The sequence below is a fragment of the Antechinus flavipes genome, chromosome 4 (genome assembly GCF_016432865.1).
Source record: "Antechinus flavipes isolate AdamAnt ecotype Samford, QLD, Australia chromosome 4, AdamAnt_v2, whole genome shotgun sequence".
Taxonomy (NCBI): Eukaryota; Metazoa; Chordata; class Mammalia; order Dasyuromorphia; family Dasyuridae; genus Antechinus; species Antechinus flavipes.
This window is the reverse complement of record NC_067401.1, coordinates 393521688-393542573: the sequence shown is the minus strand read 5'-3', so window position 1 is coordinate 393542573 and position 20886 is coordinate 393521688. Positions and strand designations below refer to the sequence as shown.

General features: G+C 33.3%; 1 protein-coding gene across 4 annotated transcripts in view; it reads right to left on the bottom strand.

Annotated features, from left to right (window-relative positions):
• The window catches only part of KCNT2 (potassium sodium-activated channel subfamily T member 2), a 583045-nt gene extending 562501 nt beyond the window's left edge, over positions 1 to 20544 (bottom strand). For 2 of the 4 annotated variants that reach the window (XM_051998719.1, XM_051998721.1), the window contains exon 1: positions 19861 to 20544. In XM_051998719.1, coding sequence (XP_051854679.1) covers positions 19861 to 19955 — 95 coding nt within the window. In that variant the 5' untranslated portion in view covers positions 19956 to 20544. The remainder of the gene's footprint in view (positions 1 to 19860) is intronic. The other 2 variants (XM_051998720.1, XM_051998722.1) reach the window with 1 other exon arrangement.
• Positions 20545 to 20886: the final 342 nt, after the last annotated feature.

Sequence of the window (20886 nt, the reverse complement as noted above, 5' to 3'; positions counted from 1 at the left end):
TCCAATCATAGCAAAACAGTAATCAAAGAAGATATATAAGGAATGATATATTCCATAATACAGAGCGAAGGAACTCTCTCATTAAGAGATGACACTTCAACCAAGAGAAAGTTCTAAATCTCACCCAAAGGGAAACTCCTCAAGATCTCTGCTACAGCAAGTTGGGAACAGAGAAATCATGGATACTCCCACCTCCTTTCTTCCCAAAGTCTTTTCTTTGACAGTCTCAGAGGCTGTTTCCTTACAACTATAAAAGCTGGAAATTAGAAATGCCCAAAGTGGGTTGAAGTTGAAAAGTCTCAAAGACTTTTCTACATTTTTGAGCCAAGGCTTACATAAAAGTTTAGTCAAAGTAAAGAATTTTTTTTAAGTACTATATTGCCAATATACAAAATAAGTAACTCATCAAACAAATGAATTTATAAGTATCTCAATAATATTTCAGCAAAATAAATATAGATTTCTGAAAAATCAACTCTGCCACTTCTATTCCTAGAAATTCTACCTCATAATGCAGCTCAAGACCATTGGCTTTCTGATTGCCATAGAATGCTATTGGTTCCTAGTGAGCTTTCAATCCACTACACCCTCCAAATCTTTTGGTTTGCAGACAAACTGCTGGTTAACCATGTTTTTCCCCCAGTTGGGAAGCTGATTTTTTTTTTAAAGCCAGGCATAAGACTCACATTTCTTATTAGATTTCATCTTTTCATTCTAGGCCCAATGTTCTGGATTTTTATTAAATCATGGATTTATAGTTAGAGTAGTTCTCAGTGTTCATCTAATGCAACCCTCTTATTTTACAGATAAGGAAACTGAGGCCCAGATAGGTAAAGAAAAAAATGTCATACTCAAAATCATAGAATTAGTAAGAGGCATTAGTCTTGAATATGAATCTTTTGATTTAAAAAAAAAAAAAAGGAAAAGGAACTATCAGCAGCTCTTTTCTTAGGGTAAAGAAATGGAAATTAAGGAGTTTTCCATCAATTGGGGAATGGCTGAATAAATTGTGGTATGTAATTATTTTGTAATATTATTTTACTATAAAAAATGAAGAGCAGGTTTTTCTTAGAAAAACCTGCAAAGTCCTCCAGGAAATCATACAAAGTGAAAAGCACTGTGTACAAGCAACAACAATGTTGTGGGATGATCAGCTTTGTTCTTCTCAGTAATACAATGATAGAAGACTACTCTGAGGGACTTATGATGAAAAATGGTATCAGAAAAAGAACTAATTGTGTCTTAATACACATTAAAGCATATTTTTATTCTATTTTTTTCTTGAGGGTTTTTTATGGGGGGAGGAGATCTATGTTTTCTTTCATAATATGACTTTCATGGAAATGTTTTGCCTAAATTCACATGTACCTTCTCAATGCAGGAGATAGGGAAGGAGGAAGGGAGAGAATCTGGAACTTATAATTTTAAAAATAAATGTAAAAATGTTTTACATGTAACTGGAAAAAAAGTTTAAAAAATTAAATCAGAATGTGAGTCCTCTGATATCACAAAAAGTTTTCAGCCCTCTTCCCATCCCCTTTTCCCACCAACTTTCGGTGAGTATATATTACACAGAAGGATGTGTTGTGGCCGTTGCATCAACCTGAGGCATGCACAGGGTAGCCTAGTCTCTTCTTCCTCCTGGGGAGATGAAGGTACTTGTGAATGGCAGTATTATCTACCTTGGTATCCAAATTCATCTCCTTGTTAGCCCACGGACAGTTAGAATTGTAGGGGGCAGTGGTAGCTAAGCACATTTCATGTGCTGCAGATTTAAGGATTAGATAAGAGAGTCCCATTGGCTCAAGCTCCTGGAGACAAAACAGTTACCCTGCTTTACCCTCCTCAGACAAAATGGGTACCTAGAGGGTCAAAGAACAAAGTAGGATGTAATCTGGGCTGCTTCCTTAGATCTTTGAAGACAGAGACAGCTTGCTTAGGATATGGATCATAGCAAAATAGGGTAATGGTAAGGGTGAGTTTCCCAATGGAAGAGGGCAATGTGCTGCTAATACTAGCTGGGTTCACTACACAACTGACAGTCAATAAGCTAGCTGTTCTCCCCAGCTTATATCATCTGCATATTTTCTAAGTGTGTTTTAATCCAGGTCACTGAATATAAAATTAGATCAAAATCAAGCACAAATGCCCTGTGATATTTAATTTCTTAGGTATTCAACCTTCCAAGTTAACTACTCTTCCCATTTAACCATATAAACAGTTCTAAATCTAATTGTTCAGTTATCCAGCCCACATCCAGCTTCATAAAATGCCTCCTTGATTTCTTGCAATTACAAAATGGTGACTACAATGGAGCAAGGGGGAAAAAAATAGAATGCATCTTGACTTCAATAAATCTTTAGATGTGGTCCCTATTGACCTATGAGCTAGAAAATTAAAAATAAATAAGGATTTATGAAGTCTTTCTGAAAAAAATTTTTATCATTTGTTAAATTGGATATAGAATTTGAAATCCTATAATATTTATTTCAAATACCTGAATAATTGATTTTTTTAAGAAAAATATGAAACAATATCTATTTTGTAATGTCTATGAAATCACTGAAATTTCTAATCAATAAGATTTCTCTTTTAAATATATATATCATAAAAAATTCAAGGACAGAATCAAGTGTCTGTATTTATTGTATCAGATAGTCAACTAGCATTTATTAAGAGCCTGCTATTTGTCAAGCATTGTGTTAAGTTAGAAATTTTTTTTTTTTGGCTGAGGCAATTGGGGTTAAGTGACTTGGTCAGAGTCACTCAGTTAAGAAGTGTTAAGTGTCTGAGACTAGATTTAAACTCCTGACTTCATCGCTGGTGCTCTATCCATTGCACCAACTAGTTGCCCCTGGATTTTTTTTTTTAAGTTAAAAAATAGTCCCTATTCTTAAAGAGCTCAGAATTTAATGTGGGACACACACACACACACACACACACACACACACACACACACAAAGTCTCAGGAGAAAGGCAGTCTGTGGAGAACTGTGAAAGATTTTTCCAAAAGGTGAAGATTTCTTTAGATGGAGCTTGAAAAGTCAGGAAAACAAGAAGGCAGAGGAAGGAAAGAATTCCAAATATGAAGGACATGGAGAAACAGTAGTTGGGGAAGAACAGAAAAAAAAAAAAAAATGGCCAGATTCATAGATACCATAGTACATAGGAGAAAGTAAGATGTAAGAAAACTGGAAAGTTAGAAAGAAGTCAAGTTATGAAGAATTTTAATAGCCAAAATGAATACTGTATTTGACCCTGAATGTAATAGGTAATCACTGGAGTTTACAGAATGTGTTAGGGGAAGGGGGTTTAAATGATCAATCCTCCATTTTTTAGAAAGATCAATCTGATAGCTGAGTGAAGGATGGATTGGACAGGACAAACCTTGAGAAAGGGAGGCTTACTAACAAGCTATTGCAATAGCAATGTAAATTGATGAGGACCTGCCAAATACTAAAATTTGCCTAAGAATCTATAAATAATAATTGCATAGACTCACAAGTTTACAATAATTTTATTAATTTAGGGGGAAATATTTTCAACAAATATGATGATTACTGTATCTTTAAAATTATGAAAATAAAACTTTTTATTAAATATTGCATTTTTTCTCTAAAAGAAATACTAAAGAATTTTGAATGGAAAAGGGGATATGTCTATTTTTTTAACTTCTTAGACAATGATATAAATATGGATTCAGTTACATATGACTTTGAAAATGCCTAAAATCATATTCAACACACAAAAAATTGTGAAATATTTTGAAAGTAGAATTGTCATTTGTACCACTTGCACAAGTTATTGTAACTACAGGTCTATATTTTACTTCTATGAATATTTGTCCATAAAACAAACTTTAAGAAAGTTATCATAAAGCAAGTTGTTTTAACATAAATTAAACTCTCTCATTGACTAATTCTATTATGAAATCTAAAAAATACATTTTTATCTGAAGGGGTGCTTTTGTAGCTTTTAAAAAAATTTTTTTAATTAAGAATTTTTCATCATCTCTCCCAAACTTCCAATAGGACTCTCCTTTATTGTATTCAAATATGAAAAATTAATAATGCAAATTAAACTTCAAAGTGTATGATATATGTTTATTTTCCTTCTGAAAGCACATTCTTAAACATTTACCAGCACATTATATAGTGCAAGATGGGTATATATTACATCATCATAAGGTTATCTCACTCTATAGTCTGCAAGAAATCACAGGCCTATAAATTATAGAGAAGCCATGTGCAATTGCAGTACAAACATGTTAAATTCAAACATAACACTGAATATACCAATGAAAAAGGAGTCAAAATCCAAAATATGTTGATAGGCTAAGCAAAGAAAGTTTTAAAACAAATGGTAGAGAAGGTTGACACAGAAGACAACACATCTGAATTTGAATCTTGACTCTGGTACAAAGCAGCTACCAAGTTGCTTCATAACTGTGAGAGTATCATTTTTTACCACTAAGGCCATCAATCCATCAATGAAACATCTATAAAACAAGGAGATTCAACCAGATGACCCCCAAGGTCCTTTTGAATGCCAAACCTAAGAATTCCAAATACTTCCATTGCTCTATACACTACAAGGCATGCTTTTAGAGTAAAAACATTTAGTGTAAAGGGAAACACATTTAGGTATTAAATCAGTTTAAGTAATAGTAACTGTACCCTTTATTAATTGTTCCATAAACTGGGAGTGAAGTTGTAGGTAGCAAAGCATGTTTCTTCCAAGACTAAGGGAGAATTAATTTATATACAAATTGAACAACAACAAAAAAATAAAAATTTTAAAAACCTTAAGCCTGTTATTTTAGTAACACAAGGAATAAATGACATTTCTGTACATTTGTACAAAGAATATTAATAATTCACATAATTTTGAGTACCATATCTTCCATTTGTACATTTAGAAAAAAACTAGAAAATCATCATATACACATGTAATGTATTATCTTTGCTTTGTAAAGAAAAACACAAACATTTTTACAAATACTACAAAGTTGAAGGGGAAAAAACTACTATAAGCACTGCTTCCCAGAAAAAGATATTTAAGAAGTAAAAGACAAGTTTTCAATTCTGCTCTGCTCTCAATTTATATAAATGAGTATTACTACCAACATCTGAGAAGAAAAAATTCAGATCATTTACATCATTTCTACAAATCACTTGGACAATCATCCCTTTGGCTGTCACTGTGATTGATAGCTCTCATGGAGCAACTCCCTTATGTAAATTTCAATATTCGGGAACAGCCCTTTGATCTGTCACAGTATGAATCATGGAATGAAACATTCTATTTTGCTATTCAAAAGTAGAGTACCTTGTGAATAATAAACTAAAAGTAGTAAACATATTTTCATAGGAAATGATTTACCTGGGTTGAGAATAAGATTAAATATATCCTTTTGGTATGATTTCAAAAAAAAAAAAAAAAAATTTTTCAAAAAAAGAACACATGTGCACATACACACACACACACACACCACACACACACACACACACACACACACACACCCCTATCTTTGGATCATGAGGGAATTCACAGTGAGAGGATTTATCCTCAACCAATGCTGATCCTTTCTTTCTTCCATGATTTACAGTTTTAGCATTGTCTGGGAAATTGACAGATTAAGTGACTCCACCAAAGTTGCTCAACTAGTATGTCTACTAGTAGATCTTCTGATTCTAAGACCAACTTTCTATCTGTGATATAAATATAGATATAAATACATATATATACACACATATTTTCTATATTGTTTTTCCCTTTGACTTGGAATCTAGAGTTTTAAACATTTTTGTGTCATTGATACTTTTGGCAGTCTGGATAAAGATATAGTTCAAATGAAAACTAAAAAAATACATACAACTACAAAGAAAATCAATTATACTAAAATTATAATAATAAAAAGAAATACAGTTGTTAAAATATTATATATCTGTGTTTATACATACAAGCATATTGCTCAAATAAGTTAGGTTATATTTAGAGAAAATTCACTTGCATTTGAAATGGCAACAGAACAATTGCAACGAAATAGAACAAGCAATAAAACAATAGAGACATTAATAATTACACAAATGCTGGAGGAATACATTAAAAGATGTTTCAGAGATGAACTATAAAAAAAATAATAATAATAACTCCTGTAACCTCTCAGGAGGAAAAGAAGCACCAGCAGAATGAGTAAGACAGCAAAGAGAGGAATTAAAATATAGAAAAGAATGGAAGAAATCCTTTTTCACAGGTGGGAGCAGGTCCCAGTAAAGAACAATTCCTATAGGAAAAAAAAGATTCTATAATGGGAGATAGGAACCTTATAATTAGCATTGGATTGTACAGAGATGCCTGAGAAGAGAACAATATTTCCCAGGACAGTATCCTGTTCTCAGAAGAGAAATTAGAATTCCTAGGAACAACTGATATCCAGAAGGAGGAGGGAATGGACAAAGACATTTCATGGCAAATGGGGGGAAAAGATTATGGAGAAGGCAGAGTCATAGAAATGAACCATCAAGGACAAAGGAAAATTTCTACCAGAGGGCAATACTTCCATTATCTCTATATCCTGGAATCCATTTCCCCCAGGAATTGATACTTTTAACAGGAAAGCAAAACAGAAAAAGTAGGGAAAGAATAATAGCTCTAAGAAAATAACATAGAAACCATTTAGAAGAGGGAATGAGGTATCTTAAAAGTTTTAATTCCATGAGGAATAGAGAGTAAAGAAGAAATACATAAGTATAAGCACAATGAATCAAAGATTAAAAGTCTACAATAAGAATAAAGGAAAGAGAAGCTTTACATTTTGGTGGCTTAATAAACATATGCAAATGCTCATTTATTTAACAAAAGGTATGCCTTTGTACTTAGGTGACTAGAGCTAAATTCTTTAGTTTACTTAAGAAAAGTTTGGCTTAGAATTTCATATTATCAAAGAAAAGAGGTAAAGAATAGAAAGTAAAAGAAGGAACAAAGAAGGTCTTTTTGTGGACATATGGTAGGGACTAAAAAAGCTTTGAGGTAAAAATGGGTAAGTCGAACATTTGGACAAACATTTATTTGACTGGATCAAAATAACTGAATTAGTAGCTATAAGATAAAGTTAGGGATATATAAGGGGAAAAAATAAGTTTTACAGATGACAATGAATGTCAGGTTAAGTAATACACATTGCTATGATAGTGGGAATGATTGTGAAAGATTATGTAGGTTCTTTGGCCAAGAAATGATGAGATGGAAGTAGAAAGGTAGGTGATTAGAAGGCAACATGAAAAAAATCATTTCAGGAGAAGAAATGAGAGTCATCGAGGTGATTGTTAAAAATAATATAACCATGATGCACTGAGAGTTCAAATTGCAAGGATAGCTGTGGTAATACAAAAGCAAAGCAAAATCTAAAATAAAAGCAAAAATAAATCCAAGACAGCCTGAGATAGAAGAATCAGTTGCACTTGGAAACTGTCTCAATATGAAGAATAAAGACCAAAAAAAAAAAAGCAAAACAATCAGATCAAGTCCTGTGGATGGAGAAGAATAATGATGGTATGATGATAATATTTATGATAATCAGGAACTTGAAAAGGAATGATATTTTGTAACTATAACTTTAAAAGTAACAAATGGCAACAAAATAATATAATTTATATTTAATTTATGTGTCAGTGTAAATTCTTATCATCAAATAAGTAAGCATTTTATAATGTGTTACTTAGGTGACTAATATTAACAAAATTACGCTATCATATCACATACCAAATAGAAGATCCTATGCTGTTTACTATAAAAACACATTTATTCAACCAAGCTAAGCAGTGTCCTAAAGAACAACAAAATATCTCTCATGTTCATATCAAAATTTTACAGGACTCCTTGAAATCTGTAACAGAAATTATACTGTCCTTTGACACTCTAACTATTAATTACAACTGAGGCATGAAACAGGAAGATATACACTTACTAAAATTACTTGCTACAGTCATAAAAAAAGAACAATTAAAAGTTTAAATGGAACAAGGATTTCCTATAGATAATAATGCTTCTGTTTCTGGATGACATCATTGCATTGCTTTTATGAAGGTCAGAAACATTGCAAAGACATAATTAAATTCCTCAATTGCTCAAAAGAATTCAACCTAACTATCCATAAAAGACAAACTAAGTGGATGAAGTGGAAGAAGTCTGATGTTCAATCATATTCTACTGAATGGACAATATATCACAGAACCAAGCTCTGAGTACAAGCATTTTGGACAAAGATTATGCAAAGGCAATGAGTTTGGCATGGAATTTCATAGGAGGAGGAAAATGGAGTGGATTGCCTTTGGAAAAGTGTGCAATATTTGCAATAATCTCTCATTTCTCCCAGAATCAAAGTCTCATCTTTTTAACCCAATATTTTTCAATAATGCCATATATCAAGAATTAAAGTGGAAAAGACCTAAAAGACTATGGATAGTTCATGATAGGTATAAGCAAAATACAATGCATTATCAATAAATAATTATGTTAGAAATCTTTGTTTAAAAAAGTGACATCAGGCCAATGTGACTGAAAAAAAGTAATTAGACTAGAGATTAGGCTAGTTATGTAGTAAAATTGGGGGATAACAGAAAATTCAGTGTTTCATTGCTATGAATGTAATGGCAAACAACTTCCACCTCCACCAGAGCCCTCTGAATACACCAAGTGGACTACCAGTGGGGATATACAGGATGAAAAGACAAGCATCAGATAGAATTAGAGGGCCCAAGTAGGTTGTTATTTACAGAGCTGGAGAGAGAACCTATATTAATAGCATCACAGATCCAATAAATCAAAGAAAAATTTGCATGTGGACTTTTGGGATTTTCTTTATGTTCCATGACTTCAATATCTTATTATAGATATTCTAATGGATATTACTCATTTCATTAGAACATTCAAATATATGGTAATGAATAGTGTAGAGGGTGGAACTTTGGAAAAGTATACTATTTCACCCTCTACAGAATAGCAGCACAGAGATGCAGAAATTTAGCTTATCCAGGATCAATCTGTTGAACCTAGCTGAAGAAAATAGAAGATGACACTTAAGGGAGCCTATTTAACAACAACAATGAAAAGAAAAAATAAATAAATAAAGATCAAATGGTTCTAACCTAAGCTAATAAAATATACATTTAAAATATTTCATAGTCTCAGTCTAGCTAACTACTCCATCTCAGATTTTTGAAAATTGTCTTATTTCATTCTATTCTCTCCAGAATTAACATTGCCAACAGAGTAAACATGCAGCAAAAACCATCCTTATTAATATTTCTACCAAATATAGTGCCAACTTTCAAAACAGCCAAGAACGTTGCATTTTAACTGTATACTGTGATGCCTTACAGAGAAACAAATACAGTATCTCTAGCTTTACATTTGTCATAATACCAATACAGAGGAAAGAAAAAAAATGACATTCTTTTGGGTTTCAATGGCTCAGTTTAGGAATGGAATACCAAAAAGCCTTCCATCTTTTTGATGCCAATTTAATCATAGCCCAGGGCAACAACGACTAAAGTCATCACTATCAGTAGTTGACTGGTATTTGTGAAATTAACTGTCCACCTCCATCTGGTTCCTAGGGGATTGAATAGTACTTTAATTTTTGGCAGACCTGAGACAGCAGGCTGTCCATTACTGAACTATACATATGGCGCTCATTGAAAATACTAGTTATTGTTTGAATATAGACAATCATTTTCCCCATGGGGAATCAAATTAGGAGAAAATTGTTCATCTAATTTTATTAATATTCACACTATGATTTATAAGACAGGTTAGAGAACATTTTGAAATAAAATTAATTATGATTTTAAACAAAGCCAAGTTCATTAAAGATTCAGACTTGTTTTCTCTGCTTACATTATTTTGTAGATGCACACTAACTTCAAGAATCATAAAGACTATATTTTTGTATAATTTAAATAGTCTTCAAATTTTCAGTGACACAATTTTGAGAAAAAAAAATATATATATAGAGAGAGAGATTAGAGTTACAAAGAAATACTTCTCATTTCCCCAAGCAATAACAGGAGACTCAATAGTGCTGCTGATTCAATTCCACAAACATTTGTAATGAGCCCACTATGTGCAAGACTGTGTGCAAGGTATTAAATATAAAAGACAAAAGAAAAATGATTTTTGCTACAAAGATGCTCTCAATGCTGACATTCCACTGAGGAGCTATATTTACACAAATAAGTATAATTTTAGTTATGATGAGACAGAAGAAGGATCTATACAAGATGTTTTAGAAATGTGAAAAAGAAGAGAATATTTTCCTACTGAAAGGGAGAAGTGATGGGAAATTGAAGTCAGTACCTAAGTGATAGGCTATGAGTTTTTTCACCAAGAGAAGGGCCGAGTTAGGAGCTAGGTACTTACCTTCCAGGGATACTTTGGACCATTTCTATTTTTCCATTCTTTTAAAGAAATACAGCTCTGGCAGCAGGCAAAACTGTGAAGACAAATTTCACCTATTCCAGTTTTTTTTTTTTTTAATCCTTCTTTCCCCTGATCAGTAGTATTCCCCTGAGAGAAGCAACATAATATACTGGAAAAAAAAAAGAACCAAGACTCTCATTCAAAAGACCTGGGGTCAATCCTGATTGCTCACTTCTTCCTGAGTCAGTTCAGTAATACTTACTATACAGCACTGACTATAAAAGGGTCTCAAGAAGCCAAATATACTGAAATGTACATTTTTAAAATAAAATACTAGCATCATAGATTCAAAGAATGTTAGGGTTGGAGGGAAAAAAATGAGAAGACTATCCAATAACCTAAATTTACAAATGAGGAGACTGTGGGGTCAGAAAAGATGAACTCCTTTTCCAAGCTTTAATGCTTATCATAAACTTTCCATTCTAACCAAACAATCATATTTGTTGTTCTCTGTGCATGAATTTCCATCTCTCTATCTCTACGACTTCACATCAGCTTGTCCCCAACATTTAGAATGTTCTTCCTCCTCACTTCTTGTGATCCCTATCTTGTAATCCCTATCTCCTTTAAGACTTAGCTCATTTGCCATATCCTTCTGATCCTCCAGTTTTTCTACCCTGATCCTCTCTCCCCCAACTCTGAATAATTTAGTTTTTATTTCCTTTAAGATAGTATTACTCAATGTAAAGAAAGTCAGCCTAGGAGTAGAAAGATATGAATTCAAGTCTTGTCTCTGATACATTTCAGTTTTGTGACTTTAAGAAATGATTTGCACTTATTTTCACTTAATCCCCGTTTGTCTCATTTTCCCCAACTGCCAAAATGCAAGTATTAACAGCACCTACCTTGCAGAACTGTCATGAGAATAAAGTGAGATATTATTTTTAAATTATTCAGCAAAGTGGCTGGTACATGCATGGTATGAAATTGCTTATTCCCTTGCCTTGCCTCTCTATAATATCCTTGATTTTTTTGCTTAGTGGATTGTAAACTCCTTGAAGGAAGGGACTGTTTAATTTTTAACTCTGTATCACCACAGCATCTGGAACAATGCCTCTATAGAGTTGGAACTTGATAAATGCTTGTTAAATTGAATGTGTAAATACATACAGATTAAATAAAGATTCATATCATATAACTGAATTATATAGGTAGGAAGTCTACAAAACATAACATATTTACCAAATATAAAAAATGATGATCCACATGTCCTAAAAAAAAAAAAATCATCTTTTGATTATACTGCTTAAGGATGGAGGAATTTAAGGTACTTCTTTTAAAATTGGCAATCTCATTTAAATGAAATTCAAAAAAAATTAATTTTTCTTAATGCTATCCACCTCCTGGAAGAAAGTCAATGAATACAAGATACATAATGAAAATATTCTTTTTTTTCAGACCAAACAAATATGTGGATTTATTTTGGGAGGTGGGCAAGCCTCTTTTGATACAAGGAAGGTTTTTGTTTTCTTTTTCAGGGAAAGGACTTGGGGAACAGAGGTAAACACATGATAGTGATGAAGTATTTAAAAACATGCAATAGAGAACATAGGGAGATTCAGAAAGAGGAATGAACAAGAAGGGCAGCTCTGAAATTAACATACTGAATTTATTATATGCTGTGAAAATGAGACAAGCTGTTCATAATGCTGTTTATAGTCAAGATTCACAGTTTCATATGCAATCCTCTTTTTCTGTTCTTTATACAGAACTGTTCCTACTAGTGTTTGTTAAATACAGAATAACAAAAAATAATTGCTTAAAAGTAATTTAAATAAAGTTTTGATATGAGTTGTTGACAGAGGCAGTCCACTATATGCCATACTGTTTCATCTTACTTTTAGTAGAAACAAATATTTTCAGCTTTTATAATTTAAAATACACAAATGAGAGATTATAGTACTAGGTTATTCAATTCTTTGATGCCTCTATGTGGTTCAATGGATAAAATACTAGACATGGAAGAAATAGGTTTAAATTCCACTTCCTACATTTATACTATAATGGCTATTGAGCCCCAAGCAAATCACTTAACATCTCTGTTTCCAAAATTCCCTGAACTATAAAATGGAGATAACTATAGCACCTCCATAATAGGGCTGTTGTGAGAATCAAATGAAATAACATATTTAAAGTACTTAAAGTGCTTTCCAAAACTTATAAATAATATTGGAATGAGTCCCAAAATTCTCAGTGCATTTTAAGTATTAATAGATGGATTAAAACATAGTTTTCAGTTTGAAAATAAAATGTGGACCTTCAGGATACATTGCATAAATATTAATGATAGTGGTGGTGATGGTGGTGATTGTGACGTGTGATCTCACATATAAAAATATTTACTCCAGGGATGCAGCTCTCAAGCCTTCACGCCATCTCATTTTCTGTCCACATAACGCATAAATTCTCAAGATAGATCACATTGAATGGCTATCACTAGAATACACAGATTGTCCTTATGTTATCCTTTGCTCTTACCAAATGAATAGTTCACCTTTTTGTTCAATCATATAGCTATCTTTCTAATGATATCCTTTTTCAATCCTTTTTTTGGGTCATTCTGGCTTGATTATGTTCCATAGCCCATTCATGCCTACTATGCACCTGCTCTCTCAGTAACTATTATCTTTTCTTAACTACACAGGATAAATGGAAGAATATTATTAATAAAAAGTTAAATTTTTATTTTAGGGGGTCATTAAAAACAAGATTCAGTTTTCCTATGGCAATTCAGGTCATTCTCCTATTTATTTTTCTTCCAGCTAATTGTTCAGTAGGAGTAAGGTAGCAATTTGGTAAACATGCTTTCAATTAACCCCCAAAAAAGCATTTCTATAAATGGAAATTTTAAATTACAAAATAAATCAAATATTCTTTTTATCCAGTAGCTTTGTGTTGTTTTTCTTATATATAAAATGAAAATGGTAAACCAGAACAAGATTCTTTCCAGTTTTATTTGTCTACACCAAAAAAAGTATTATGGGATTATTATTACCTTTAGATTCAAAGCTACACCAACTTTCCCACCCTTAAATATTCTTTAAATTGTTAACTAACTTAACTGTACTTATTCCTTGACTTTGTAGACTTTTTCGCGACTTAGTTCAAGATAAACTTGGAAGATTTATTCCCATTATTTTTAAAATCTTATTTATCAGAAGTAAAACATATCTTTGAAATACTATAATGGAAGCACTGATTTTAACCTCTAAAAAAATAAGGAATAAAGATGGAATTCAACCTTTGTTTTTTTTGAATACAAGGAGGCGGTGTCCATTAACATTAATGGAAATTGTGACAATTTATCCAGGTCAAGGATATAGCTATCTCAATAAATCTTTAAAATCACAGTAATAATGAGTAAGAAATGGGCCAAATGAGCTAAAAAAAAAACATTGAAAACATGATGTAAAATCAAAATATAACCTTTTATTATTTCTGATCATTAAATTTTAGAAAATAACCAAATTTAAGTCTATTGATTTATAAGTTCCATAATGCAGGAAATAGAGGGAAAAAATCAATTATAACAGATCTAACATGATGAAGTGATCTCTTTAAAGCTTACATTTCTTCTTAATATCATAGGCATTATTCTCTAATTCCATAATTATATAAAATCAATAGTGATTTGCCATTACAATCATATGCTGTTTCTTAATAACAGATTCAACATCAAGATACTAATTTGGTGTTGCAAGTGCTAAAGTTGATATGAGACTTTAGGTCTATAAATAGAAAATGACTTTGTGTATTATTATGTCCAATATTCTTATATTACAGATGAGAAAACTGATATTTAGTGGGATTGGGTGACTTGAGTCAGTCAATAAACATTTATAAAGCACTTACTATGCACCAAATACTATGCTAAGTTCTGGGGTTATAAAAAAAAAAAACTTGAATAATTAGGTTTCTATTCTTTATTTTAATGTGTCTTTTGGTTGGATGAAAAGCTTTTAGTACCTATTTTTGATGGGCGAAATGCCTGAATAATTTATTTTTTATTTTTCTTATAGATTTTAAAACACACACACACACACACACATATATATATATATATACACATATACATGTAAATTAGAGATATATACATATACATATTTATGCATATATACACGCCCTATAGAAAACCTAAGCAGGTCTGGCCTAAAAGTAATCACAGTACTGGTACATGAGTTACAAGTGGCATGAATGAGACTTGATTCTGAATAATGTAGAAAGAACCATAGTGGAAATTACAAAGTTGGATTCAAAGCTTTAGTACCTATCTACATCCTCTCTCAGTACCTTTCTTCCTTCTTGTTATGCCTTCCCAAATTCCACATTTAGTATCACAATGCTTTGTTGACTTTTTACTAGTTTCTATCAAAATTGTAGCTACTAATTAAGAGACTGTTTGATAATAAGATGTGAAAGCTTGATAATCAGGTTAGAGTTTTATTTTAAAAGAGAAGCGCTATTGGAGAGACCAAAAAAAAAAAAAAAAATTTACCTAGCTGCCCTTGGAGAAAATTTTCTCAAGGGTTAGCCTAAAATGCCCCAATAGGGCATTCAAAGTATTATGTCCCTATTTTTGCATTACAGGAAATGAATAAATGAACTTCTAAAATAATGCCAGTCTTTTCAAGAATGATGCCAACCTCCCCACAGATGGGAAATGTTCATTAACCAATGGATTTACACTATAAAAAAGATTTTCCAAATGAATACCTTAATTAACCAAGAGACCAGATTAAATTCAAGCATAAGGTTTTATCCCATTGTAGTTTGTTACATTAACTTGAACTAAACCCAATTTTGAAGTAAATACTAATAAAAATAAAATAAACCATGTGGATTTCTTGAAAATTACAATATTCTAAACCCTTTTCCTTTATCTACCTACATTATATATTCCTCTTGCTTCTTTCTCCCCATCAATGAAAAACCTTAATACATACTTCATTGAAAACATTAAAGTTGTATAACATAAGCTCCCACTCTCACTCAATTCCATACTTCAAATTACCTCATCATCAACACCCATTCTTTCTCTTTTGTTCAGATATAAAGTATGAAGAAGGCCTTCTCTTTGTCAACAACTATCTCTCTTTTCAACACAGGAACCCAACATCTCCCATTTCCTTGACTTTTTGATTATATATTTTTATCCATTTATCCATTGCCTCATTCCTTGCTGCCTACAAAAATGTGCAGATCTCCCATTATCCTTAAAAAATATTCACTTGCCCTATTACTGCATCAGTCTATCCCTGTCTATGATTCCTTTGATCTACAAACTCATTGAGAGAAAAATGCCTATACTTAATGCCTCTATTTTCTTACTTTCAACTCATTTCTTAACCCCTTGTAATGTGGCTTCTGTTTCCATCACTATACTGAAGCTGTTATCTCTATGGTGACCAATAAACTTTATTACTAAGACATTGGACTTAGTGATTATCGATTTCTTTTTAGTCCTTATTCTTTTTTTAATACTACTGGGTAGTCAGACCTCCTTCAGCTTTGATGACATTGCTCTGCTATAATTATATCTTACCAATTTGACTAATGTTTTTTTCATTTTCTTTTGCTTTGATCATTATCCTTATCTCACCACCTCCTATACATGAATGTAGCTCCAGGCTTTGTCCTGGATATTGTTCAATTCTTTCTTTATACTCTTAATTTCAACTCATCATCCTTGTCCTTCCCCCATACATGAATGTAGCTCCAGACTCTGTCTTGAGCTCTATTCAATTCTCTTTATATTCCTAATTATTTCAATTCAACTTCCATGAGTATAATAATCATACATAGATGACTCAAAGACTGACATATTTAGACCTCATTTCTCTTCTGAATTCTACTCCTGAATTAGCAACAGGTAACAAGGCTTTTCTACATCCCATAGGTATCTCAGATGTGAAAAAGCTTTTCTTTTCAACTTACATTACTTCCTAATTTTTCCAATTTCTCTTTAGGGTACCACTATTTTCCCATTTATCCAAGAAGATAAGGGAGGAGTCATCTTTGACTCCTATATCATGAGATTTTATCAATTTTATCGCCACAGCATATTTTGTGTCCTTCCTCTTATTTTCATTCACATGGTCACCACTGTAGCTCAGGTCTCCATCATCTCCTATGTGTATCTTTTATGTCTCTTAATTAACTGTTCTGTTCCTTTAAGTTTTACCCCTATCCACATTCACACAACAATGAATCTGAAGTCTGGTCATGTCACTTCCTTGTTCAAAAAATTTACTGTTTTTCTACTACCTCTAGAACAAAATTCAATCTTCTAATTTCAGCATTTAAGCTCATATTGGACAGCATCTATGAAAACATAAAACTACAAGTGTAGAAGTTTTTCACAGAAACATAGTCAAAATAATGTCTAGAAATGGATTAATGAGGTATTTTTCCTAGGGCAGGGAATTTTTCAAAGATTGGAAATTTGTCTCAATGTAGGCAATTTTAAAAGGGCTTGCTATTTCTCGGGTTTGAATGGACAGCTTTAGGATATCTTGCCATATCTAACTTCTCCAATGGGGAGATGAATCTTATTATGGGATGCCTTTCATAACATTTGCCTTAGGAAATAATAGTTATTTTAGGTATGAAATATATAATTAAAGTTTATTCCTCTATACTTTCCTCTCCCCTGTTTTACATAATTAGTTGACAAGTCTTATAGTTTCTATCTATACATCTTTCATGTTCAGGAGATATGGCCACATCTCTTTAGTCATGTGACCACTATTTTAATTCAGTTCATCATCATAATTCTCTACTATTGAACCCCCGTTGAAATTGTATGTATATATGATAATTTGAGGAGATAAAATTAAATGTTCAGTTCATATATGCATATGTGTGTCTTTATTTGTATATGCATATACACACATACACAATTTTATATCTCCATTTAAGGGCAGGATGACCTTATTATATTCCTGTATCTGAACAGCCTAATGCAATGTCTGGCACTTTCACTAATGCTTATTATATTGAGTTGAACTGGAAGCTACTAGATTATTTTAATTTTCTCCACCATCATCATTTTACCTTAGTGTCCTAAGGTTTTTGTTTTTTCTCACATTATACCCCAATCTAAAAGTACCTTTTTGACTCTTGTCTCAGGTACAAAAACCCTAGTTTTATGTCTGAGTAGAATGTGATAAGCCAAGTAATATTTTGATTAGACTAGAAAGATAGCTGTGAGCTAGACTTTGGAAGACCTTAAATATAATCTTATTGCATTAGAAAGATTATATTAGCAGCTTTTTGCAAGTTCATTATAAAGAAAAGATTAGATAAAGAGAGAGCAACCACTAGAAGCCCTACCAAAATTAATGATGGTCTGTTTGTAGTATGACTTAAGAGGAAAAAAGGTAGATGCAAGAGTATTCTTGTCAAAATTATAAAGTGTGTCAAGTAACTAGATATGGAATAAGGAAACAAAAGATAACTCCAAGTTTTAAAGATAGTAATAATGTCACATTTAGATGTGCTTTACAGTTTATAAATGCTTTCCCCTTCAACAATCCTATGGAGTAGGTATTACTATTCCTATTTTAAAGAAGAGTGGTTCTGAGATTCCAATTTACCCTCATCAGACAGGTAATATTGAAAAATATCAAAAATGGCAATTGTTGAGAGACTGTAAGATAAAAAGATACAATGAGGTACTTCTGGTGGACTGTGAACTGGTCCAGCTATTTTGGATCAATTTCTTAATTTAAAATTATTCATTTAAAAGGATAGCTAGGTGGCTCAGTGGATAGAGTGCCAGGCCTGGAGCCAGACAATTAGTAGCTGGGTGATTCTGGGCAAGTCATTTAGCCCTTCTCACCTCAGTTTCCTCATCTATGAAATGAGCTGGTGAAGGAAACCCAGAATCTTTGATGAGAAAATTCTAAATGAGGTCACAAAGAGGACTGAAAAACAACAAAAAAAGAACAAAAATTACTTTTAAAAGTTATTAAATTATATATACTTAGACCCAGCAAAATTACTACTGGGGTTATACTACAATGAAAAGCAAGAGGGGAAAGTATCCTCATGTTTAAAAGTAATTATAGCAGTTCTTTTGGGGTAGAAAAAAAATGGAAACTAAAGGGTGCTATAAATTGGAGAATGACAAATTATGTTCAATCTCATACCTTTCTGCATAATTCATATATAAAGTATGGAAGAATAACTGAGGTAATTTTACATATGTGCCAGTGCAGATTAGCAATGAGACAAAAAGGAACTGGGAGAGAAGATAAAAGATAGGAAAAAGAGATTTTGGAAAAAGAATAAGACCCAGGCTACCATCCACTATTAGGGACCAAAATTGGGCTGATTTTCTAAAACTTGGGGGAAAAAACAACAAAAGAAAATTGAATTTCAATCAAATTGAGATTTCATTTTATTTTATTCCTTCACTTATGCATATATTTGTAACAAAACAAGGAAATTGTCTTCTGACAAAAAAGAACTTCCAGAAAATTCATGTCCAACCAAGCATAACAAAGATAGGCTTTAAATCTGAATAATAGGGCTAGGATAATCTAAGGGATTTTCTTGTCTTGAAATATTTGAGCAGAGCTTTACTAATGGTTAAGAAGTTCATTTCTGAAAGTTTATGCTTCAAACTTTTTCAAATACACCCACCACTAATATGATAAATACACAGTTAAAAATGTTACATAAATACAATTATTGGTACCCTAAATATTCGATTAGCCACCAAAGGATTGTCTATCGAAAATATCCTTCCACAAAAATAGCTGCTGGATACATATTGCCACTTGAATTAATTCCCTACCCGTGTACAAAGTCTACATAGCATCAATTTATCAGAGAAAACTAGGTATATAAGGCAACCCTGACTCAGGCGTTAAAATAGGTGCATAACAGCAGGAAGTTTCTAAGATGGGCTTTTCAATCTATATTAAGTCAGGCTGAACTGTTCAATTTAGAGACATTGGGGTGGGGGGGGGATAGCATTAGTTTCAGCATGCCATTCAATTGTGCAGAGAACACTACACAGTTTTTATACATACATACATTATATATATATATATATATATATATATATATATATATATATATAGCCAAGAAGAACACACACAAACACACACACACACATACACACACACATAAATAAAATAAAATTAAAAAAAAAAAAAAAACAGAATAAGCACAATTGCATTAGATGCAAGAAAACTTAAAAAAAAAAAAAGTCCTCAATATTAAATGGTCTATCCAGTCAAAATGGAGAACCTAATCATGAATCTTTGCCCCCTCCCCCAATTTCCTTGTTCTCCCTTTTTGCTCTCCCACAGATAGCGCTGATTCTTCTCCAGCTGTGTTTGCAAAACATAGGTGCACGAGGCCACTCACCTGTCGTCGTTTTGCCACCCTTGGTCCCCTAGCAGCAAATCCCGAAACCTGTATCTTGGGGGCAGAGGGGGAACCTCGCTCTCCAAGTCAACCATTCTTCCCCAGGCAAAGGGGAAAAAAGAAAATTAAAGGAAAAGAAAAAAGAGAGAGAGAGAAAGAGAGAAAGGATGGGGTTGGGGATAAAGGAAAGAGATCTAACAAGAGAGTATAAAGGGGAGAGGGAATGGTCGCCTGAGAGGAAGACAAGCAGGTTCCTCGAAACCTAGGGTGTGATGCGGGTGATGCAAACCAAGCCAGGAGCAAAGTGGTACTCTGGCGAAAAGCAGCCAGTGCTCCTAACAGCTCCTGTGCTCGGGCTCCGACTCGGCGCAGCCTCTGGTAAAAAGGACCCGGAGGCGAGGTGAGACTACAAAAGTTACTTCTAGGGGGCAAGCGTGCAGCAGAAGGAAGGTGAGAAAGGGGTCTTCGGGGAAAGGTAGGGGTGGGACCGGGAAGGAAAGCACTGCAGGGAGCAGCAGGTGAGCTTCCCGTGCACCTCTCGCCTGGGGCTCCCAGCAGCAATTCCCTCCGGGCTGGCCCGAGCCGAGCTCGGCTCAGCTCAGCTGGGAGGAGAGTCTGGTTGGGGAGGGGGAAGTTATTTTTTAGTCGCGTATACGCTGCCAAGCTCTTGCTCCCCGAAATGTCATTTGGAGCTGCCGCTGGAGCCCCCACCAATGAAATTATTTCTCATTAGCATAAATCAGTGACGGCACCTGGAGGCTTCTCGGGGACAGCCAATAGAAGAGAGCTCATTAGAAGATTCCCGGGCTGCAACCCCAAGGGAGGGATGGGAGCAACCCGCCCACGCCACTGATTGCTGGGCCTGGGTCTTTTTTCTATGCATCTGGGTACCTCCCTTTATTTCCATCCCTCTTAGGTGGGCGGAAGGAAAATTGATTTCCCAGCTTGAGGGTTGAGGGAATCCCCACTTATCCCAAAGGAATTCCCCGTTTTCCCTTCACAAATTCTCGAGGCTGTGAGGAGTTT